This window comes from Oncorhynchus mykiss, chromosome 26 (genome assembly GCF_057628025.1).
Source record: "Oncorhynchus mykiss isolate SJ-2025 chromosome 26, ASM5762802v1, whole genome shotgun sequence".
In the NCBI taxonomy this organism is placed as follows: Eukaryota; Metazoa; Chordata; class Actinopteri; order Salmoniformes; family Salmonidae; genus Oncorhynchus; species Oncorhynchus mykiss.
In genome coordinates, this window is record NC_143047.1 from 24,496,678 (window position 1) to 24,515,000 (window position 18,323).

General features: G+C 44.3%; 1 protein-coding gene across 50 annotated transcripts in view; it reads left to right on the forward strand.

The window, feature by feature from the left end:
* Window positions 1–18,323, forward strand: part of LOC110506675 (transcription factor SOX-6) — a 198,871-nt gene that overhangs the window by 95,911 nt on the left and 84,637 nt on the right. For all 50 annotated transcript variants that reach the window (XM_090222571.1, XM_036964062.2, XM_090222543.1 and 47 more), the window contains one exon: window positions 6,031–6,120. In XM_090222571.1, the coding sequence (XP_090078697.1) occupies window positions 6,031–6,120 (90 nt within the window). The remainder of the gene's footprint in view (window positions 1–6,030; window positions 6,121–18,323) is intronic.

The following is an 18,323-nucleotide window of genomic DNA, read 5'->3' on the forward strand; positions in this document are numbered from 1 at the left end:
GTGTGTCCTCCAACTCAGCGAGTCCTCTAGCTAGCTCACTGAGAGCACTCGTACTCTAAAACGCTGCCTCTCGCTGGGCCCTTAATAAAAGCTATCCTCCATCCAGCCCACAGCCTCTGTTTATAAGGCTCCGCCGTACTGAGGAGAAAATAACTTATTTGGCCAATGTTAGTTGATCATTGATTTAGTAATGGCATGTTTCCCCCGGAGGCTCTAACCACTAATACTGTATACAGGGCTGATGCTGAGACTCCTGTGACTCTCACAGATAGCTCTCTCTCCATCCTCCACCACAATGAGCCGTCACAAACACTCCACTAGTAGCCACTAGTCACATACAGTATCTGTATAGAGAATATCATAGCCTGAGAAATAAAATCTACTGTCAGTGGCTGTTACAGTATGTATGTTGAAGCAGCAGCAGTGATAGGTGGACAGACATAGGGTAGGATGCTGGCTGGTTGGCTGGATTCCTGGCCGGGTCAGTGTTGTGTTGTCATCCTTCAGGATCTCTCCCCCTGTCCTGCGTGGGTCTCAGTGTTGAGGAGGATTGATGAGGGGAATTGCTTCTTCCTGTTGAGGGATTACAATAGGCGTGTGAGTGAGTGAGTGGGCCGCAGGCTGCAGGCAGGCAGGGTGGTGAGGGCACGGAGCGGAGGGAGGGAGGGACAGATGTGTTGGCATAGGGCCACCGGGCCCACTGAGAGACAGAGAGAGAGACAGACAGGAGGACACCCAGAGACTTCTGCCCCCGCAGGGAGGAAAACACAGTCTCATGATGCCTGGGAAGAGACCTACCGGTACAACGCACTCTGTTTATCCTTCCGACTGTATGATAAAACACACAGAGAATATGAGACACGAGGTTACCTATTTAATGTGCCTCACGTGGCTTTATTTAATGTGTTCTTGGTTGATACCCCAATGCCAATCGTTAAAGTCATTTCCCAAGTAGATAACAACATGAATCATGAATCATTAAGATATTATTTTTCACGGACCATTTCAAATCCAAATTGACAAGATTTGATTGGCTTGTTAGTGTATTTATTTGTGCCGTCTGTGTTTTCCTCTTGGTGATTGGAACTTAACCGTGCGGTGCATCCGATGATACTCTGATTGAACCACTCTGTTTAGGGCCGCAATAAAACAATACATTAGCTAACAACTTTCCCTCAGCTTGGCACATGCAGAAGTCTTTATGACCAGCTTGCACTCACTTTATTAACAGTAACTTATTACAATATGCTCAATAAAACACTAATTCAGCTTTATAAACGGTTGCTTTAAAATGTTTGAGAGAGACAGAGAGATTAGCTTTTATTTATTTGATCTTCTAAAGAGGCTGGGGGTGAGATTGTCAGCAGTGCTTACCTGCCTCTTAGGGTTACACTGTTGTGGTTTCTGTTCAACATGGGATTCTGGCAGTGCTCAGTGCCAGATGCTGAAAGCACTGTTTTTACCAAACACTAGCCCAGAAACATCCCTTTGTTCAGATTTCTGAGCACCATTAGTTCTTGTTTGAATGTAGTGAAAGTCTAAGTCTAATGTAGTCAGCTCATCTTTGCTCTAGGTGTCTCAATCCCTCTGAGTTTTCACCCACATCAGACAGATTGCAGGATAGCTGCATGAACAAGCTGTGTACCAGACCACAATGGAGATACTAGATAGAAACATATTGTAGTTGGCAGTATCAGGTAATTGGCAGGCTTTACATTGCAACATGGTGCCGCTAGGAAACGAGCAAGAAACTTGGAAGAAGTGGAGATGGGGCGGGGCCTGTATCCAGCTCCGTAAGCTCTGTAAAGACAGTCTTAGGGAGCTGGGCCCGCTCCCCACTTCCTCCTCCAGGGGAACACATTCCGGAAACATTCTGGAGTAGTTTTGTCTCGTATGTTGCTATCTGTGCTAGTGGCAGAGCAGTGTGGGTTGCTGCCAGGCCAGGGTCCCCAGGGGCCTGTGGTATCGGCGGGGCCGGAGGACGGAGGAAGTTGGTACGGGTCCAGTGGGGCCGGCCGGGCTCAGTGACAAGCTGAGCTGTCTGCCGCGGGGACGCTGGGAAAATGTAAATAAGAGTCTGATAAGAGCTATTGTTTTCATTCCATTCTCATCCTGTCTCAATGGGCTGCTCCAGAGCTGCACAGCATTTTATCTCAGAGGAGAGAGGGAGAAAGAGAAGGAGAAAGAGAGGGAGAAAGAGAGGAAGAGAGGGAGAAAGAGAGAGGGAGATATTTAAGAGTCCCTCTTAGGAAAATAGAAAATAAGCTCAAAGGGACTCTTAATTTATCTTGTTCAAGCGTTTTTCAATGACAAGCCAACTACATGATTCCACATTCTGCAGACTTTGGTATCTCTATCCCCACAAAGATAGACAGAAATCCACTGATATTGACAGCCACAATGCAACATACAATATAAACTTTGTGTTGGTTTTAAGATCTTCGATATAAATCACCTGGATTTGAATATTCTGTCTTTTCCTATGAAACATATCTGGTTTTGATTAAGACCAATGGGGTGTGATAGTTGTATGATTTGTTACAAGCTCTGTCTAAAAATGGACACTGTGCACCTACTGCTCACATCTTAATATTACACTAACTATTATTATGATATAACACAGTGTTTCCATTGGCATGTTTAATCTCTCCAGAGAAGACAGACAGGAATTTGAGAAATTAAAACAGCACACACATACACACACTACTATTAATCTAAATTCCTCTAAAAATGGTTTAGCCTTTCTAAGACTGCTGTGAAATAAGCCAGACGACTGAGTCATTTTGTGTGTGTTTTCCTAAAGTATGCCTGATTGAAAATTATAACAGCAATATTTTCATTTGGGTATGTCTATTTGGTTCTAAGCTGTTGGAGCATTGAAAGGTGTTTCTAAGTTATTTTATACACTAATCCAGGCCATTATTCACTCTCCCAGGTGGAAAAGAGAAAGCGCAGGCAGGCAGGCTCTCTTACACATTCCAGCTGTAGGCTGTCTTGTGTGAGGGCTTGGCAGGCTGTGTCTGGCCCAGGGTTGGGGATGGAGGTGCAGTATGGAGGAGTCAGGGAGCGGCCACTCTCAGGGGAGGGGAGGGGAGGGGAGGAGGAGGAGGAGGAGGAGGAGGAGGGAAAAGTGGGAGGGATGGAGTAGAATGGGAGCTGGCACCATATTATCTACAACAGTTGGTGCATTCCTTCATGATCAAGTGCTGGAGCAGCATCTGTGGTGATGTGTGTGTATGTACATTCACCTGTGTGTGGGTTTGTGTGAAAGTATGGGTGTATATATTAACATGAGTTTGTGAGTCAGTGTTTGTGTGTTTGTGTGAGTGTTTGTGTGTTTGTGTGTTCTTTCTGCCTGAGTCGGTAGAGGAGTGTGTTGCTGTTGTTGTGTATCTGTACTGAGGGAGGGCTGTTATCTGGGGGAGTGTGTTGATGGGGATAAGTCCGGGAGGGAGAGGAAGCTTGCTCACCCAGGGGTGAGGCCCATGGAAGAGAAGCGGAACTCATTCACTCCCCCTGCCCTCATCCCCTGTGTGTCTGTGATCCCACTGCCAGGCGGGGAAGCAGGGAGTCAACACACACACACACACACACACACACACACACACACACACAGCTCCTCTCTCATCCCGGGTCAGGGGGACAAACTGTGAGTTGGGGATTGGAAAGTCAATAAAGCAGAAGTAATGTTATAGTGACCTGAGCCTGTGATGTCCTGTTGGCCTCTCTGCCATGGAGGAAGTGGACAATCAAACAAAATGGCCACTCCGCTTGATCTTTTTGAAAGCCAACGTTAAACAGAGGCAGGCTAACCATTGAGCCCCTATTACTCCCAGCCTCCCAGTCCCTCTGAACTTGATGTGTTTTCATAGTGAGGCATCATGTTTGGATTGTGGAAGTGAAGGGTGAAGACATTACACCCCAGATAAAAGGAATCATCAGCTGTGTACTTTCTAAACTGTTTACATCTCCTCAGTCAGAGGAAGAGAGAGGATAATAATGGGAGAATGATCCAAACCATTTAGGATATCTCTCTCTCACTCTCTCTCTCTCACTCTCTCTCTCTCTCTCTCTCTCTCTCTCTCTCTCTCTCTTTCTCTCTCTCTCTCTCTCGTTCTCTCTCTCACTCTCGTTCTCTCTCTCTCTCTCTCTCTCTCTCTTTCTCTCTCTCTCTCTCTCTCTCGTTCTCTCTCTCACTCTCGTTCTCTCTCTCTCTCTCTGTCTCTCTCGCATATCTCCTTTTCTGTACAGTATAATGTAAATGAATATATCTGAAACATGAAACATCTTTACACTCTTTACACAACAGATCTTGATCTAGATGATAATTGTATTCTGTTCGTTCCACTGCCTCCAGAGCATGTGATGACTACTATAACCTGAAAACACACAGCACTCCTAAGACAATCCCTGAAGGCATCCAGAAGTATGTTCTTATGAATGATACCCTTTAGTTGGTAGACGGAGACCACAAATGAGCCATTGTCAGGAGAGTGGTTAAACCATTCCTGATGGAGTCCCAATGCTTTCTGTGAACTGCAACAATGTCTGCTTTTGCTGTTTGCCCTTTACTCCCTTTCAGGGTGAACAAACCCTGTCTTACACTCCATGTTGTCATCTTCAGGCAACATGACTTGAAGACAATCTGTTTAGGGCTCCTGTTTTCAGGAACAGTCATGTCAGTTAACACGGAGCCCGACTTAGAAACAACAGCAGCATGGCTCTATATTTACTAGAGAGTAGACATCAGAGAGTAGAGAGTTGACATCATTCCGGAACAGTTGACTTGCGGTGTTAACTATATATCAAGCCTTAACCAGCAGTATGACGGTATGAGAGGAGATCTAGGACTGCTCTCATGGGTAAGTCAGGCATCAGCTGGTGGGTATGTCCATGGTGGCAGCCCCACTTTGTGAGTAGGAGACAGACAGATAGATAGACAAACAGACAGACAGCAGGGCCCTGCTCAGTGCTAATCCTGGATCTTGGTATAGTGGCCTGGCTGTCTTAGTGCAGTTCAGACAGGGGGCAGCGTGCCTGGGAGCCTGCAGTTTGACTTGCGGAGGGTGGAGGGGATGGGAGGAGAGACGGGGGTGGGTGGTGTTTGATGGGAACAGGCTGACCTCTGCGCAGTGCGGGGACCGGCGAGGCCCGGGTCGGCTGGGCCAGCAGTGTGTTCTTTATCAGCTACCACAACGACAGCATGGCAGATTCCAGCCATTCCTCCACTGATTCATTGTCAGCTGGACAAATGTTAATTGTTTTCATCACTGGCGGCTGTGAGAACGCTTGGACACACCCTGTCTCAACCCTTACCTCCTTCTTAATGTCTCTGCACTGTCTCTGCCCTTACCATGGCTATACTGTCTGTCTCCCCCTCTCTCACCCCATCTATCTGTCTAACCTTTTACCATCTTCAATGGGTGCTCAAGAGTGAATGTGTTTTAATCTACCATCAGTAATTAGAGCTATTCAGTAGGGAAAGAAGTGAATGGTTTTTAGTTGTAATTAATAATATTAATTGTGAATGACAAGTGACATTGTCTTGTTTTAACCAAGAAGCTGTCAATATTTTATTTTGACCGTTGGGGACAAGACACCTTTAGTGTGTATGTGTGTATTAACATACACAGCTAGATTTGACAAGGAGTGTTGATGGGTGTGTTAGTTGTGTTAGTATTACTGGAGTGCTGAGGCATGCGTGAGAAACTGACACTCTTGGCATGTGAATGACAACAGAGAAAGCACCTCTCTTTAGAAACATATTTCCTCTACCCCCATTCTGTTATGAGAAGAAAAAGTTCAGGATCCTTTTCATTGTTATACAAATATCAGTAATTCAATTCAAACTGAAATTACATGAATGAAATTGGAACCTTCAAAATATTATCGTATAATATCGTAAAAATCTAAATACATAAAAATTGAATTTGGATTTGATGTACCCTTTCCTGAAAGAAATCCGTTGGAGAGGGGAATTTTAAAATGAAAGCATTTTAAAAGGTCTCTTTTCTTTCCCATGTCTTTCAGAATCCAGTTGCATGGAAACACTTCTGTCAAAAGACTGGAAAGAGAAGATGGAAAGGCTCGACACCAGTGATCTTCTGGGAGAAGTTAAAGGTAAGCTTGATGCTGTCGTAAAGAGTGTCGTAAAGTGAGATGAACAAATCCTTCTATTCCTATCAGACATACATAATCTATACATAATCTAAGAAACAGGCTTGCACTCTGAAATTAGACAAAAGCTCTTGGCTGCCTTCCCTAGTTCTTTTCTGCACTTTCCTTATCTGTTATGTCAAAATGCCTCTATCCAGAGCCCTCTCTTTAAATTCCAACCCCATTTCCCAGTCTGTCATTTTGTTTGTGTCTGTGGTTTACTGTTAGAGACTAGGCAATGGTCTGCTATATAAAACTATAAGACTAGAGACACTGCTTCCTACTCATGCAGTGGGTTCATGTCGAGAGAGGAGAGATGAGGGGAGATAGAGAAGAGAGGGGAAAGAAGAGAGAGGAAGGAAAGTGCAGAGACGAGGAGAGCCCTCTATCTTCTAGGTCTCTCACATCTGAAAGGAATTCTGCCTTGATTCTGGTAGTGAACACCCTGCACAGCCCAGCCCAGCCCAGTTCTCCCTCCAAATCTGTATTTATGCGCAGGGAAGGTGGGCCTGGGCTGGGCAGGCGGCTGGGTTTTTTGCAGGTCCAGTTCTTAGCAGTGACTGTTACTAAAAAGGTGTTTATGTAGCTAGTGGAGAGGAAGGCACAATACCAGCTGTCTGATAACACCAGGCTCTACCTTTCTCTCTCTCTCTCTCTCTCTCTCTCTCTCTCTACCTCTCTCTACCTCTCTCTACTTCTCTACCTCTCTCTCTGTCTCTCTTTCTCTCTCTCGCTCTCTCTCTCCTTCTTTTCTCTATCACTCGCTTCCCTGCCAACCCCCATACTCTCAAGCCTGTGCCTCGCAACACAAAATGGTGTATATTAATGATTGTATTATTAATGTTTACAAGAATATACTCATATCTATATATCCATGTAATTTTAGCTAAACACAGACGATGCTGCTCGATGCTGCTCTGCTCATCATGCACAATTGTAATCATCAGAACTATTCAAAGACATCTGAAAGTAGCATTCTGCTAGCGCGTGCACTGGAATGTTTTGCATTTTTTTTATGATGTACTCCCACTTTAATAGCTCTTTTTATCATATGGTTGGCAATCATAAATAATATTTGTCCTTGGTTTTAATTATGGGATGACATTTTCTCTGTGTGCCGGGGAAGACTAAAACTATTGCATGTTGTAATAAGTATATTCATGGTCAATAAAGAAATAAGAATCATGTCTTGGTAAACCAGATTCATTGTAGCTGACCCTGTAGATCAAAGTGCAGTGGAACAAATGTTTAAAATGATTTAGCCTTTTGAAAGCAGATCTATTTAAATTACAGGGCATTTTTCTGTTTGATAAATGTTAAGGGTGAGGTTATTCCACAGCGGTGTAAACAGGTAGCGAGGGAGCCTGATAATGCCCACTGTGGCCTTTGTTGACTCACATGCAAGGAGACACAGTGAACACTAGACTTAGAAATATAACTACTTTTCATATCACACCGGCAGGCTGTCTAAGGTTTTTAATTAGCCTGCCATTTCATATGACTGTAGACATTTCAAAGGACTGCTTTGTGCTCCCCCTTACAAATGTCTCTTTCTGCGTTTGAAGTCTGCCGGATGTAAATACTGCCAATTAAAAAGAAGCCCAGGGTTGGAGACACACAAGGTCCTCCTAATTAAAACACAAACAAAGACACCAAGCAGAAAACACCTTCTGATTAGGATCTAAAGTGTTATGATGAATCAGAGTATTAATTGTTAGGTTAAAATCCATACAAAGGGTAAGCATGCCGGTAGGTTTAAGTTAACGGAGGACAGCGCTGGATAAAGGCTAACATCCGTAAAAGCTACCTACTGCCTCAGTGGCCTTGATACTGGTTCTCCACTCAGCGGACATTGAATCTGGAACCAATGGCATTGTACATTCTGCCTAGACTACATCCTTTGTGGCATTGTTCCGTAGTTACAAAAGATTGCTTTTGATGTTCAAAGATAAATAAGTGAAATATAAAATTCTGCCCCTTTTGAACTGAAAGACTGGTAATTTGTATTTTTTTTCCTCACAAGACTGCCTTTGAGTTAGCGGTAGAGAATCTAAAAGTCTCTGTAGTTTTTGCTCAACTGCTTTCCATATTTTCCACCTTATGAACCTGTCATGGATGGCACCTTGTCGTACTGTTGTAGTTGCAAGAGGAGGAATCTGCTGGGTTAAGACTCACAGTGGAATTATCACACAGGAGAAGACAATAGGTGGAACAGAATTTGGCCGAAGGCTTCACTTCACCAATGAAAAGAAGTGCATTCTTTTACACTATGCATTTGTGTTCAGACATGCCCAGACTACATTATGCTCTCGGGGTAAAACACAAAGTACAGTAAACAAAACAATGGTATCAAATCATCTGAGGTTGGCTTTCCTTTATCTTACACCCAGTTCTACGCAACCAAGCATTTAGTGCCTCACGTACATAGTTATAGTGTATTGTCATGTGCCTTCCTGCACTAGAATGGGTCTGTGGTTAAACTGATACTGGTACTTCCAGTAAAATGGAGTCAATTTGAACTGTTTCCATCAATACAGGTTAGGAAGTATGCTTAACAGAGATATAGAGAATAGAATGATTTGGGTGTAATGATGTCAGATGTTTATCAGCCTTGTCCTTTAAGCTGTGAGAGATTAACAGCTGCAGGAAGAGAGAGGGAGGGAACGGTTTGTGAAGGAGTATTAGTGGTGGATTACTTTTCACCAGCCGATTCCAGGGGTAACTGATTGTTTTCATACCTGAGCTTAGCTGTCAATCATGAGGAACGGTGAGAAGGGAGATGAGATCTCCTGAACAAAACCACAGAGCAAGAGAGGGAGGTGGCCTGGAGGATGTCCAAACCACAGAAAGGAGCAGAGAGGGTGGGGGGGGGGGGGGGGGGGGGGGGAGAAAGCAAGATAGAGCAGAGAGGGAGAGGAGAGAGAGAGCACAGAGAAAGATAGAGAGACCTGGGACATGGCTGCTCAGACATGAGGCTGTTTTAATTGTGGTCCTTCAAAGAGAATCTCTTTCTGTGAAAGCTGTGCCACAACGGCAGAGAGATCTCATCCACTATAGTATGTTTCCAGTACTCCTGTCCTTCATTCTGGCTGTACTGTTTATGTTTCTAAATCGTTTTAAATGGTCAATGATGGGGAGGTGCCTATTGTGGTTGTTTCATTTAATTGGATCATTACAAACCCTACCCTCTTTTATGCAATAAAACATACTTTGGAGGAAAACCAGAGTGATTTTAGCTAGCCTCACTCCGTGCCTCACATATGTCAGTTGAAGAATTCAGGTGATGTGCATGCAGTTAATGTAAATCCATTGGAATGTGAATGCAGGTTTATGGGGGAAAGGCTTGGTCAAATAAGCTCTCCCTGTGCAGTGTGGCTTTCATGTATACTCAATCAGGGCCTTTGAGACTCACACACTGCAGGACTGTTTAACTTTCCCTGTAGCCATCCAGTGTCCGACAGCCCCAAGGAAAAAAACGGCAAAGCATTTATTCAACTGAATAAAAAAATGTGGTAGTTCAATTGGAACACAAACTGCATTCATTATCTCAGAAGGTCTGATATAAAAATGAAGCTCAGCATTGTACATTTGTGTTAAAATGGCAGCTTGAATTCTATATAAACGAAAATCAAGCCTCTTGCACTTCCATAATCAATTTGTGAATGCTGTCTACATGACAGTGGCGGGGTGCACATTGACAGTCCTGTGGCAGACAGATAAGTAGAAGCTCTTTAAGGGGAGAGCGAGGAGCGGGGCCGGGCAGGGCCGCAGCTGAGACTGATTTGATGCTGCTCCTACCTGGCCTCGCTTCTCCCATCCCGACAGAGGACTACTGTGTGGACACAGAGCTGGGGTTGTTCAGCCAGCTGGGTTTACTTCAAAACATGATTATTCAATTTAACATTCAGCTTTATTCTTAATGGCTCCAATAAAGTCTAGAGTGAATGCCAATGGAGATTCCACACTATATCTGTAAATACACGCAGAACCACAAGCATATTTTCTAGTGGGAGCAGATTTTTATCGTCTCAGGATAACATTGTCGTTTCGTGTTTCTTTCACCTAGTTTCTCGGTTTCAGAATATTCACACATGGCCATTTTAGTAAAAACTTAAACTGTCTCGAATAGACAGTGCATAAACATTCAAAAATCTCTCTTCGATAAATATTATAATTAGCTGCGTAGTGGAATTGAATGTAAGGTGGTAAATGTGACTGTCATGAAGTCTAAATGACCTAGTGAATCAGTGTTATACAGCTATGTGTATTTTGAGGAGAGAGCTGTGTATGTTTGATAATGAAACCTCTATTTCGAGGGGAGGGCGTAGGGAGGGACCATCTCAGCCCATCACACACTGAAATATCCCTCCAATTCCCCCAATTCAAAAGTGCCACAGTTTGCATTTTTCTCCCAACACTTCAATAGTCTTCTGTTGGCCCTGTGTACCCAGGTGAAATATGAGACACCGTAAATCATTATTCTTCAGACTGCATTTGCGAAATGAATGTATGGTCCTAATGCCCTTAATGAATTGAGGCATTTAGCTTGTGGTGTCGGCTGCAGAAAGGAACACCTTGTCTGTGTGTGTGTGTGTGTGTGTGTGTGTGTGTGTGTGTGTGTGTGTGTGTGTGTGTGTGTGTGTGTGTGTGTGTGTGTGTGTGTGTGTGTGTGTGTGTGTGTGTGTGTGTGTGTCCTCTCTCACTTTCTCCCTCCTGGCTCTGTGTTTTGAGAGGAGACAGGCAGACAGGAGTGGGTTTGGTGGTGTCTGGGTCAGCCACTGCTGGTGTCGGTGTGGGCAGAAGCCCTGCGCCATGGAACCAGGCATCCCGGGCTTCTGGATGATTGGCTGCACATTTACTTTTATACATTTGACACTTAAAATTAGTTTTCATTTAACTCCCGAATTTCAGTGTTTTTACATTTAATTTACCAAATTATATTTACTATTACTACAAATAATTTGTTTCATTCTTGGTTGGCAGACATGCAGGTATTATTAAGAATGCAATAATCAATTTATATCTTAAGTTACTACCAGGAATCACCAGCAATCCTTATTTTAACGATTGACAAATATACACCTCTCTCACTTATAGAAGTGTAGTAAATGGAATATGTATCAGTCTCACAGCCGTGTAATGCTGCTTAAGCACTGGATGCTATGTCTGGGCTGGGTTAGTACATGTCACGCTGGATTTCCCCCTACAGCTGCTCTAGTGCTACGGCTCTGGAGCCAGCCCCTCTGCTGATCTACCACCAGCCACGGAGACACAACACACACACATACGCTCACACACACACACGCACGCACATACACACACACACACACACACACACACACACAGTCAACATCTTTGGAAATCAAGGACAACATTAGTGAAAGAAAAGAACATGAGATGCAATCCCTCATATTATGGTTCTAAATAAACCAGTGTAGATGCATGAAGTTATAGCCAAGACCAGTGAATTGGTTCGATGCAAGAAAACACACATTCCCTTCCGTTTCAAGGTTTTCCTGACCATTATTCAGACCGAGAGCTCCTTTTGTTGTTCTCTAGACAACTCCGATGTGAGGGAGGGAGGCCCTGAAAGCTGATCAGTGTTTGTAGCATTTTATAATAAACCTGGACTAGAAGTGCTTCTCCTAACATGAAAGCAGAAGAGGTCATTACCATGCACGTCATGAGGGATGCCTGGATGATCGAGAAAATCTAGTGTACCTCGTTGTGTGCTTCAAGCTTTGTCACATGACTTGCCAGTGTGGTCAGAGCTCTACAGATCCCTTTAATTACAGTTCGTCCTCTGCTTCGATAATGGTTCCTGTTGAAAACACAGACTGAACTGTCTCGTCTCTGGGTGGGATAATGGTTCCCTCTGTGAAGATAGCAGTCTGTTATCAGTGTTCAGTCGTATCTGTTCAGGTCTGTAAGGCTGCTATCGTCGAGCTCTGATGAAGTACCTCGTCCGATGCCACTGATACACCGTGGAGTGCTGAGGCTTTCACATTAGCATAATTACACTGAAGAGGCAGGCCTCTTCCGTCGTTGTATTATTAGCCTGCATTAGTGTTCAGTGTGAACGTCAGGCCGATGAAGTACGCTTTTATTATTAACTACTTGGTGCGTCAATCAAAACACTTTTTTGAGAAATATTTAGAAAATATATGTTAAACACTTGGGGAGACGTTGATATAGATGCAGAAATTATGTCTAAATAGGGATATAGAATTAACACAAGGATGGTGTGCAACATCCCCCCAAACACACACACACACACACACACACACACACACACACACACACACACACACACACACACACACACACCAAATGAGTTTAGTACAGTATACCAACATCAGCATAAGCAAACACTTCCCAGTGGTTTTCGATGGTGTCTGCTTCTAGCAGTTCCCTGCTGATGGATAACCACTCCATGGGGAATTCATGGCCATGTAGTCCAGTATCTAAGGCTATGAGGATTGATGGTCTGGGCTGCCATAGCCTGACATGTTGGTTTGTCCTTACTCATGCTTGTTAATGATGGTTTATTGGCAGGAAGAACAGTTTTATATCATCACAGAGGCAGCAGGCCAGGTAAAACAGCTGCTACTCATATTGTCTCTGTTCGTTCTGACTCGCGCACCCAGGTACTTTAATACCGTTTTTACTTGAAACACATATGGCCTTAGAGCATTTCTGAACAAGCGTATATACAAGCATAAAACATAGTTAAGGTTAAGTCAAATCTCTGTAGCCCATCAAATACCCTTTTGTTGTCTCTGGTTGTGCTTGCTTAGCAGGCTCATAGCCAGTTGTTTTATCCTATGGATTATTTAGGCTACACATGACACATATTTTGTTTTAGCAGTCACAATGTATAATATTAATGTAGATTTCCTGACATTAATATATGAATGGTTTTTTGAAAGGCATAGTCATCCTCACCATGATTTTTACTGGTAAACATTCTGTTGTGTGTGTGTGTATTTGTTTGTGTTTGTATGTGCAAACGTGTATTTGTGTTGATTCAAAATTAGGATTTAATTGCTTTTGGAGCAAGGTCTCTGCCCCGAAAAATTCTTTCATTGCAAGGCTACAGGAAGCAGTACTAGATTCCATTAGCAGTAATTCAATTGTATCTGTGTATTTTTTTCTTCTTTAGAAGACATGAACATGGGGTCAGAGGACTACTGAGTTCATATTAGTGTTACAAATTGCATTGTGCTGAACACACCAGCGCTACAGAATGTGTGTGTGTGTGTGTGTGTGTGTGTATGTGTGTGTGTGTGTGTGTGTGTGTGTGTGTGTGTGTGTGTGTGTGTGTGTGTGTGTGTGTGTGTGTGTGTGTGTGTGTGTGTGTGTGTGTGTGTGTGTGTGTGTGTGTGTATATGTGTATGTGTATGTGTATGTGTGTGTTTGTGTGTGTGTCTGTGCAGTGCGTACATTCAGCCAGAGGTGTTAACTTTTCTCATGTGGATGAGCAGCACAGAACAGCTCCTGCCTTCAGCACGCCAGGCATGCTAGCTATGTGCAGTGTGTGTCCGGACACAGCCCCGAACAATTGCAGCATTTAGACAAGTCTTAATTTACTTAGGATGGGCTGGCAGCATATGGGAGGATCCACAATAGCTAACTGATGGAGGGACAAAGAAATTGCAGTGTTCTGGTGTAAAAAAAAAAGTCATTCAGATTGGGTCACAATGGCTCAGCTGTCCTAACCAAAGGAAGGGACAGAATAGGGTGCCTTGTGATTTTCCTCTTCACCCCCGTTCCTTTTCTCCTTTTTTTGTGCCTGAATCTTTTATCTGCGTTACTCACCAGGGACTCTTCAAAGTAACAAGCCTCCTTCTTTTCCCCGGTGCTGGACTTGGAACCCAAATTAGAGACTGCTTGATTAGAAGAAAGCGAAGGGGGCCAAGAGAGGGAGATGGGGGTATTGGACAGAACAAATCACACCCCTACAAAGTGCCTTTTATCCACAGACTCCAAGGCCCGACTCCCCTCTCAGCAACCATGGCCCGCTTGTTTTTCTCTTATCATTTATTTAGTTGCTCGTTTGGTTGATGTTTTTTGCCCTACTTTGTGACGTTTAAAAGAGGCAGGCATCTGAAAAGGTGAATGCTGAATGAGGTGGTGAACAACAAGACATTGCTGTCTGTCTCCTCCAGAGTGTCAGTCTGTCATGTTCTACTTGAGCATGAGGGCTGAGGGGAGAGGGGAGAGGGGAGAGCACGGGATCACCTGCCCATCTTCCAACCTGCCTGTTCATGGGACATCCTGGGCCAGACTGGCTCCTGATCCAGCCCCAACAGCCCGAGGCAGGGTGGGAGAAAGAGGAAGCGCTCCCAGAATGTCACAACACATTGGAAGTGGGGAACCAGGCTACTTCATGTAGTGAGGAGGCATCCCTCGGCTGTCCATCTCCCGCTGCAAACGGGATGTGAGGAGACACGTTAACGTGCTGGCTTGGCCCCACCGCTGTTAAGAGCCATGCAATATGCAGGAAACTGCCTCTTTGTCAGCAGGCCGGTCAGACAAACACCGCCGCTGTCCTATACTGCACCGCCCAATAAAAGTTTTATCTACGTTTTAATTTAGAGGAAGAAAATGAATTTTACACGAAACCAGGCCAACAAAAGACATATGTAGTCCAATGTGGTGATGCTGATGTACAGGGAAGACATATGTAGTCCAATGTGGTGATGCTGATGTACAGGGAAGACATATGTAGTCCAATGTGGTGATGCTGATGTACAGGGAAGACATATGTAGTATGACGTGGTGATGCTGATGTACAGGGAAGACATATGTAGTCCAATGTGGTGATGCTGATGTACAGGGAAGACATATGTAGTCCAATGTGGTGATGCTGATGTACAGGAAAGACATATGTAGTCCAATGTGGTGATGCTGATGTACAGGGAAGACATATGTAGTATGAAGTGGTGATGCTGATGTACAGGGAAGACATATGTAGTCCAATGTGGTGATGCTGATGTACAGGGAAGACATATGTAGTATGACGTGGTGATGCTGATGTACAGGGAAGACATATTTAGTATGACGTGGTGATGCTGATGCACAGGGAAGACATATTTAGTATGACGTGGTGATGCTGATGTACAGGGAAGACATATGTAGTCCAATGTGGCGATGCTGATGTACAGGGAAGACATATGTAGTATGATGTGGTGATGCTGATGTACAGGGAAGACATATGTAGTCCAATGTGGTGATGCTGATGTACAGGGAAGACATATGTAGTATGACGTGGTGATGCTGATGTACAGGGAAGACATATTTAGTATGACGTGGTGATGCTGATGTACAGGGAAGACATATGTAGTATGACGTGGTGATGCTGATGTACAGGGAAGACATATGTAGTCCAATGTGGTGATGCTGATGTACAGGGAAGACATATGTAGTATGATGTGGTGATGCTGATGTACAGGGAAGACATAATTAGTCCAATGTGGTGATGCTGATGTACAGGGAAGACATATGTAGTATGACGTGGTGATGCTGATGTACAGGGAAGACATATTTAGTATGACGTGGTGATGCTGATGTACAGGGAAGACATATGTAGTATGACGTGGTGATGCTGATGTACAGGGAAGACATATGTAGTATGACGTGGTGATGCTGATGTACAGGGAAGACATATGTAGTATGACGTGGTGATGCTGATGTACAGGGAAGACATATGTAGTATGACGTGGTGATGCTGATGTACAGGGAAGACATATGTAGTATGACGTGGTGATGCTGATGTACAGGGAAGACATATGTAGTATGACGTGGTGATGCTGATGTACAGGGAAGACATATGTAGTATGACGTGGTGATGCTGATGTACAGGGAAGACATACAGTATGTAGTATGACGTGGTGATGCTGATGTACAGGGAAGACATATTTAGTATGACGTGGTGATGCTGATGTACAGGGAAGACATATGTAGTCCAATGTGGTGATGCTGATGTACAGGGAAGACATATGTAGTATGACGTGGTGATGCTGATGTACAGGGAAGACATATTTAGTATGACGTGGTGATGCTGATGTACAGGGAAGACATACAGTATGTAGTATGACGTGGTGATGCTGATGTACAGGGAAGACATACAGTATGTAGTATGACGTGGTGATGCTGATGTACAGGGAAGACATACAGTATGTAGTATGACGTGGTGATGCTGATGTACAGGGAAGACATATTTAGTATGACGTGGTGATGCTGATGTACAGGGAAGACATATGTAGTATGACGTGGTGATGCTGATGTACAGGGAAGACATATGTAGTATGACGTGGTGATGCTGATGTACAGGGAAGACATATGTAGTATGACGTGGTGATGCTGATGTACAGGGAAGACATATGTAGTATGACGTGGTGATGCTCATGTACAGGGAAGACATACAGTATGTAGTATGACGTGGTGATGCTGATGTACAGGGAAGACATATTTAGTATGACGTGGTGATGCTGATGTACAGGGAAGACATATGTAGTCCAATGTGGTGATGCTGATGTACAGGGAAGACATATGTAGTATGACGTGGTGATGCTGATGTACAGGGAAGACATATTTAGTATGACGTGGTGATGCTGATGTACAGGGAAGACATATTTAGTATGACGTGGTGATGCTGATGTACAGGGAAGACATTGCTCAGGTCAAGTCAAACTTAGATAATCTGATGTCAAATCAATTTTAGTCATTCAATGTTATGTTTTACCAACTATCTTCTAAAAAAACATTTTGGCTAATTATAATTGTTTTAACAAGATTCACTGTCCAAATCAGCTTACTGGTGTCACGCCCTGACCTTAGAGAGCCTTGTTTATTCTCTATTTGGTTAGGTCAGGGTGTGACTTGGGTGGGAAAATCTATGTTTCTATTTCTTTGTTGGCCTAGTATGGTTCCCAATCAGAGGCAGCTGTTTATCGTTGTCTCTACAGTAGAGACAAGACAATACAGTAGAGACAAGACAATACAGTAGAGTCGAGACAATACAGTAGAGACAAGACAATACAGTAGAGACAAGACAATACAGTAGAGACAAGACAATACAGTAGAGACAAGACAATACAGTAGAGACAAGACAATACAGGGGAGACAAGACAATACAGTAGAGACAAGACAATACAGTAGAGACAAGAAAGAGATGAGGACCAACTTGTCTTGGTACAGGGGACAGGGGACAGCGCTTCCTCTTTCTCCCACCCTGCCTTGGTACAGAGGGCAGCCTGTTGTCTTGATACAGCGGACAGCCTATTGTCTTGGTATAGAGGGCAGCCTGTTGTCTTGGTATAGAGGGCAGCCTGTTGTCTTGGTATAGAGGGCAGCCTGTTGTCTTGGTACAGCGGACAGCCTGTTGTCTTGGTATAGAGGGCAGCCTGTTGTCTTGGTATAGAGGGCAGCCTGTTGTCTTGGTATAGAGGGCAGCCTGTTGTCTTGGTACAGCGGACAGCCTGTTGTCTTGGTATAGAGGGCAGCCTGTTGTCTTGGTACAGAGGGCAGCCTGTTGTCTTGGTACAGAGGGCAGCCTATTGTCTTGGTATAGAGGGCAGCCTGTTGTCTTGGTATAGAGGGCAGCCTGTTGTCTTGGTTTAGAGGGCAGCCTGTTGTCTTGGTATAGAGGGCAGCCTGTTGTCTTGGTACAGAGGGCAGCCTGTTGTCTTGGTATAGAGGGCAGCCTGTTGTCTTGGTATAGAGGGCAGCCTGTTGTCTTGGTACAGAGGGCAGCCTGTTGTCTTGATACAGCGGACAGCCTATTGTCTTGGTATAGAGGGCAGCCTGTTGTCTTGGTATAGAGGGCAGCCTGTTGTCTTGGTATAGAGGGCAGCCTGTTGTCTTGGTACAGAGGGCAGCCTGTTGTCTTGGTATAGAGGGCAGCCTGTTGTCTTGGTATAGAGGGCAGCCTGTTGTCTTGGTATAGAGGGCAGCCTGTTGTCTTGGTATAGAGGGCAGCCTGTTGTCTTGGTATAGAGGGCAGCCTGTTGTCTTGGTACAGAGGGCAGCCTGTTGTCTTGGTATAGAGGGCAGCCTGTTGTCTTGGTATAGAGGGCAGCCTTTTGTCTTGGTATAGAGGGCAGCCTGTTGTCTTGGTACAGCGGACAGCCTATTGTCTTGGTATAGAGGGCAGCCTGTTGTCT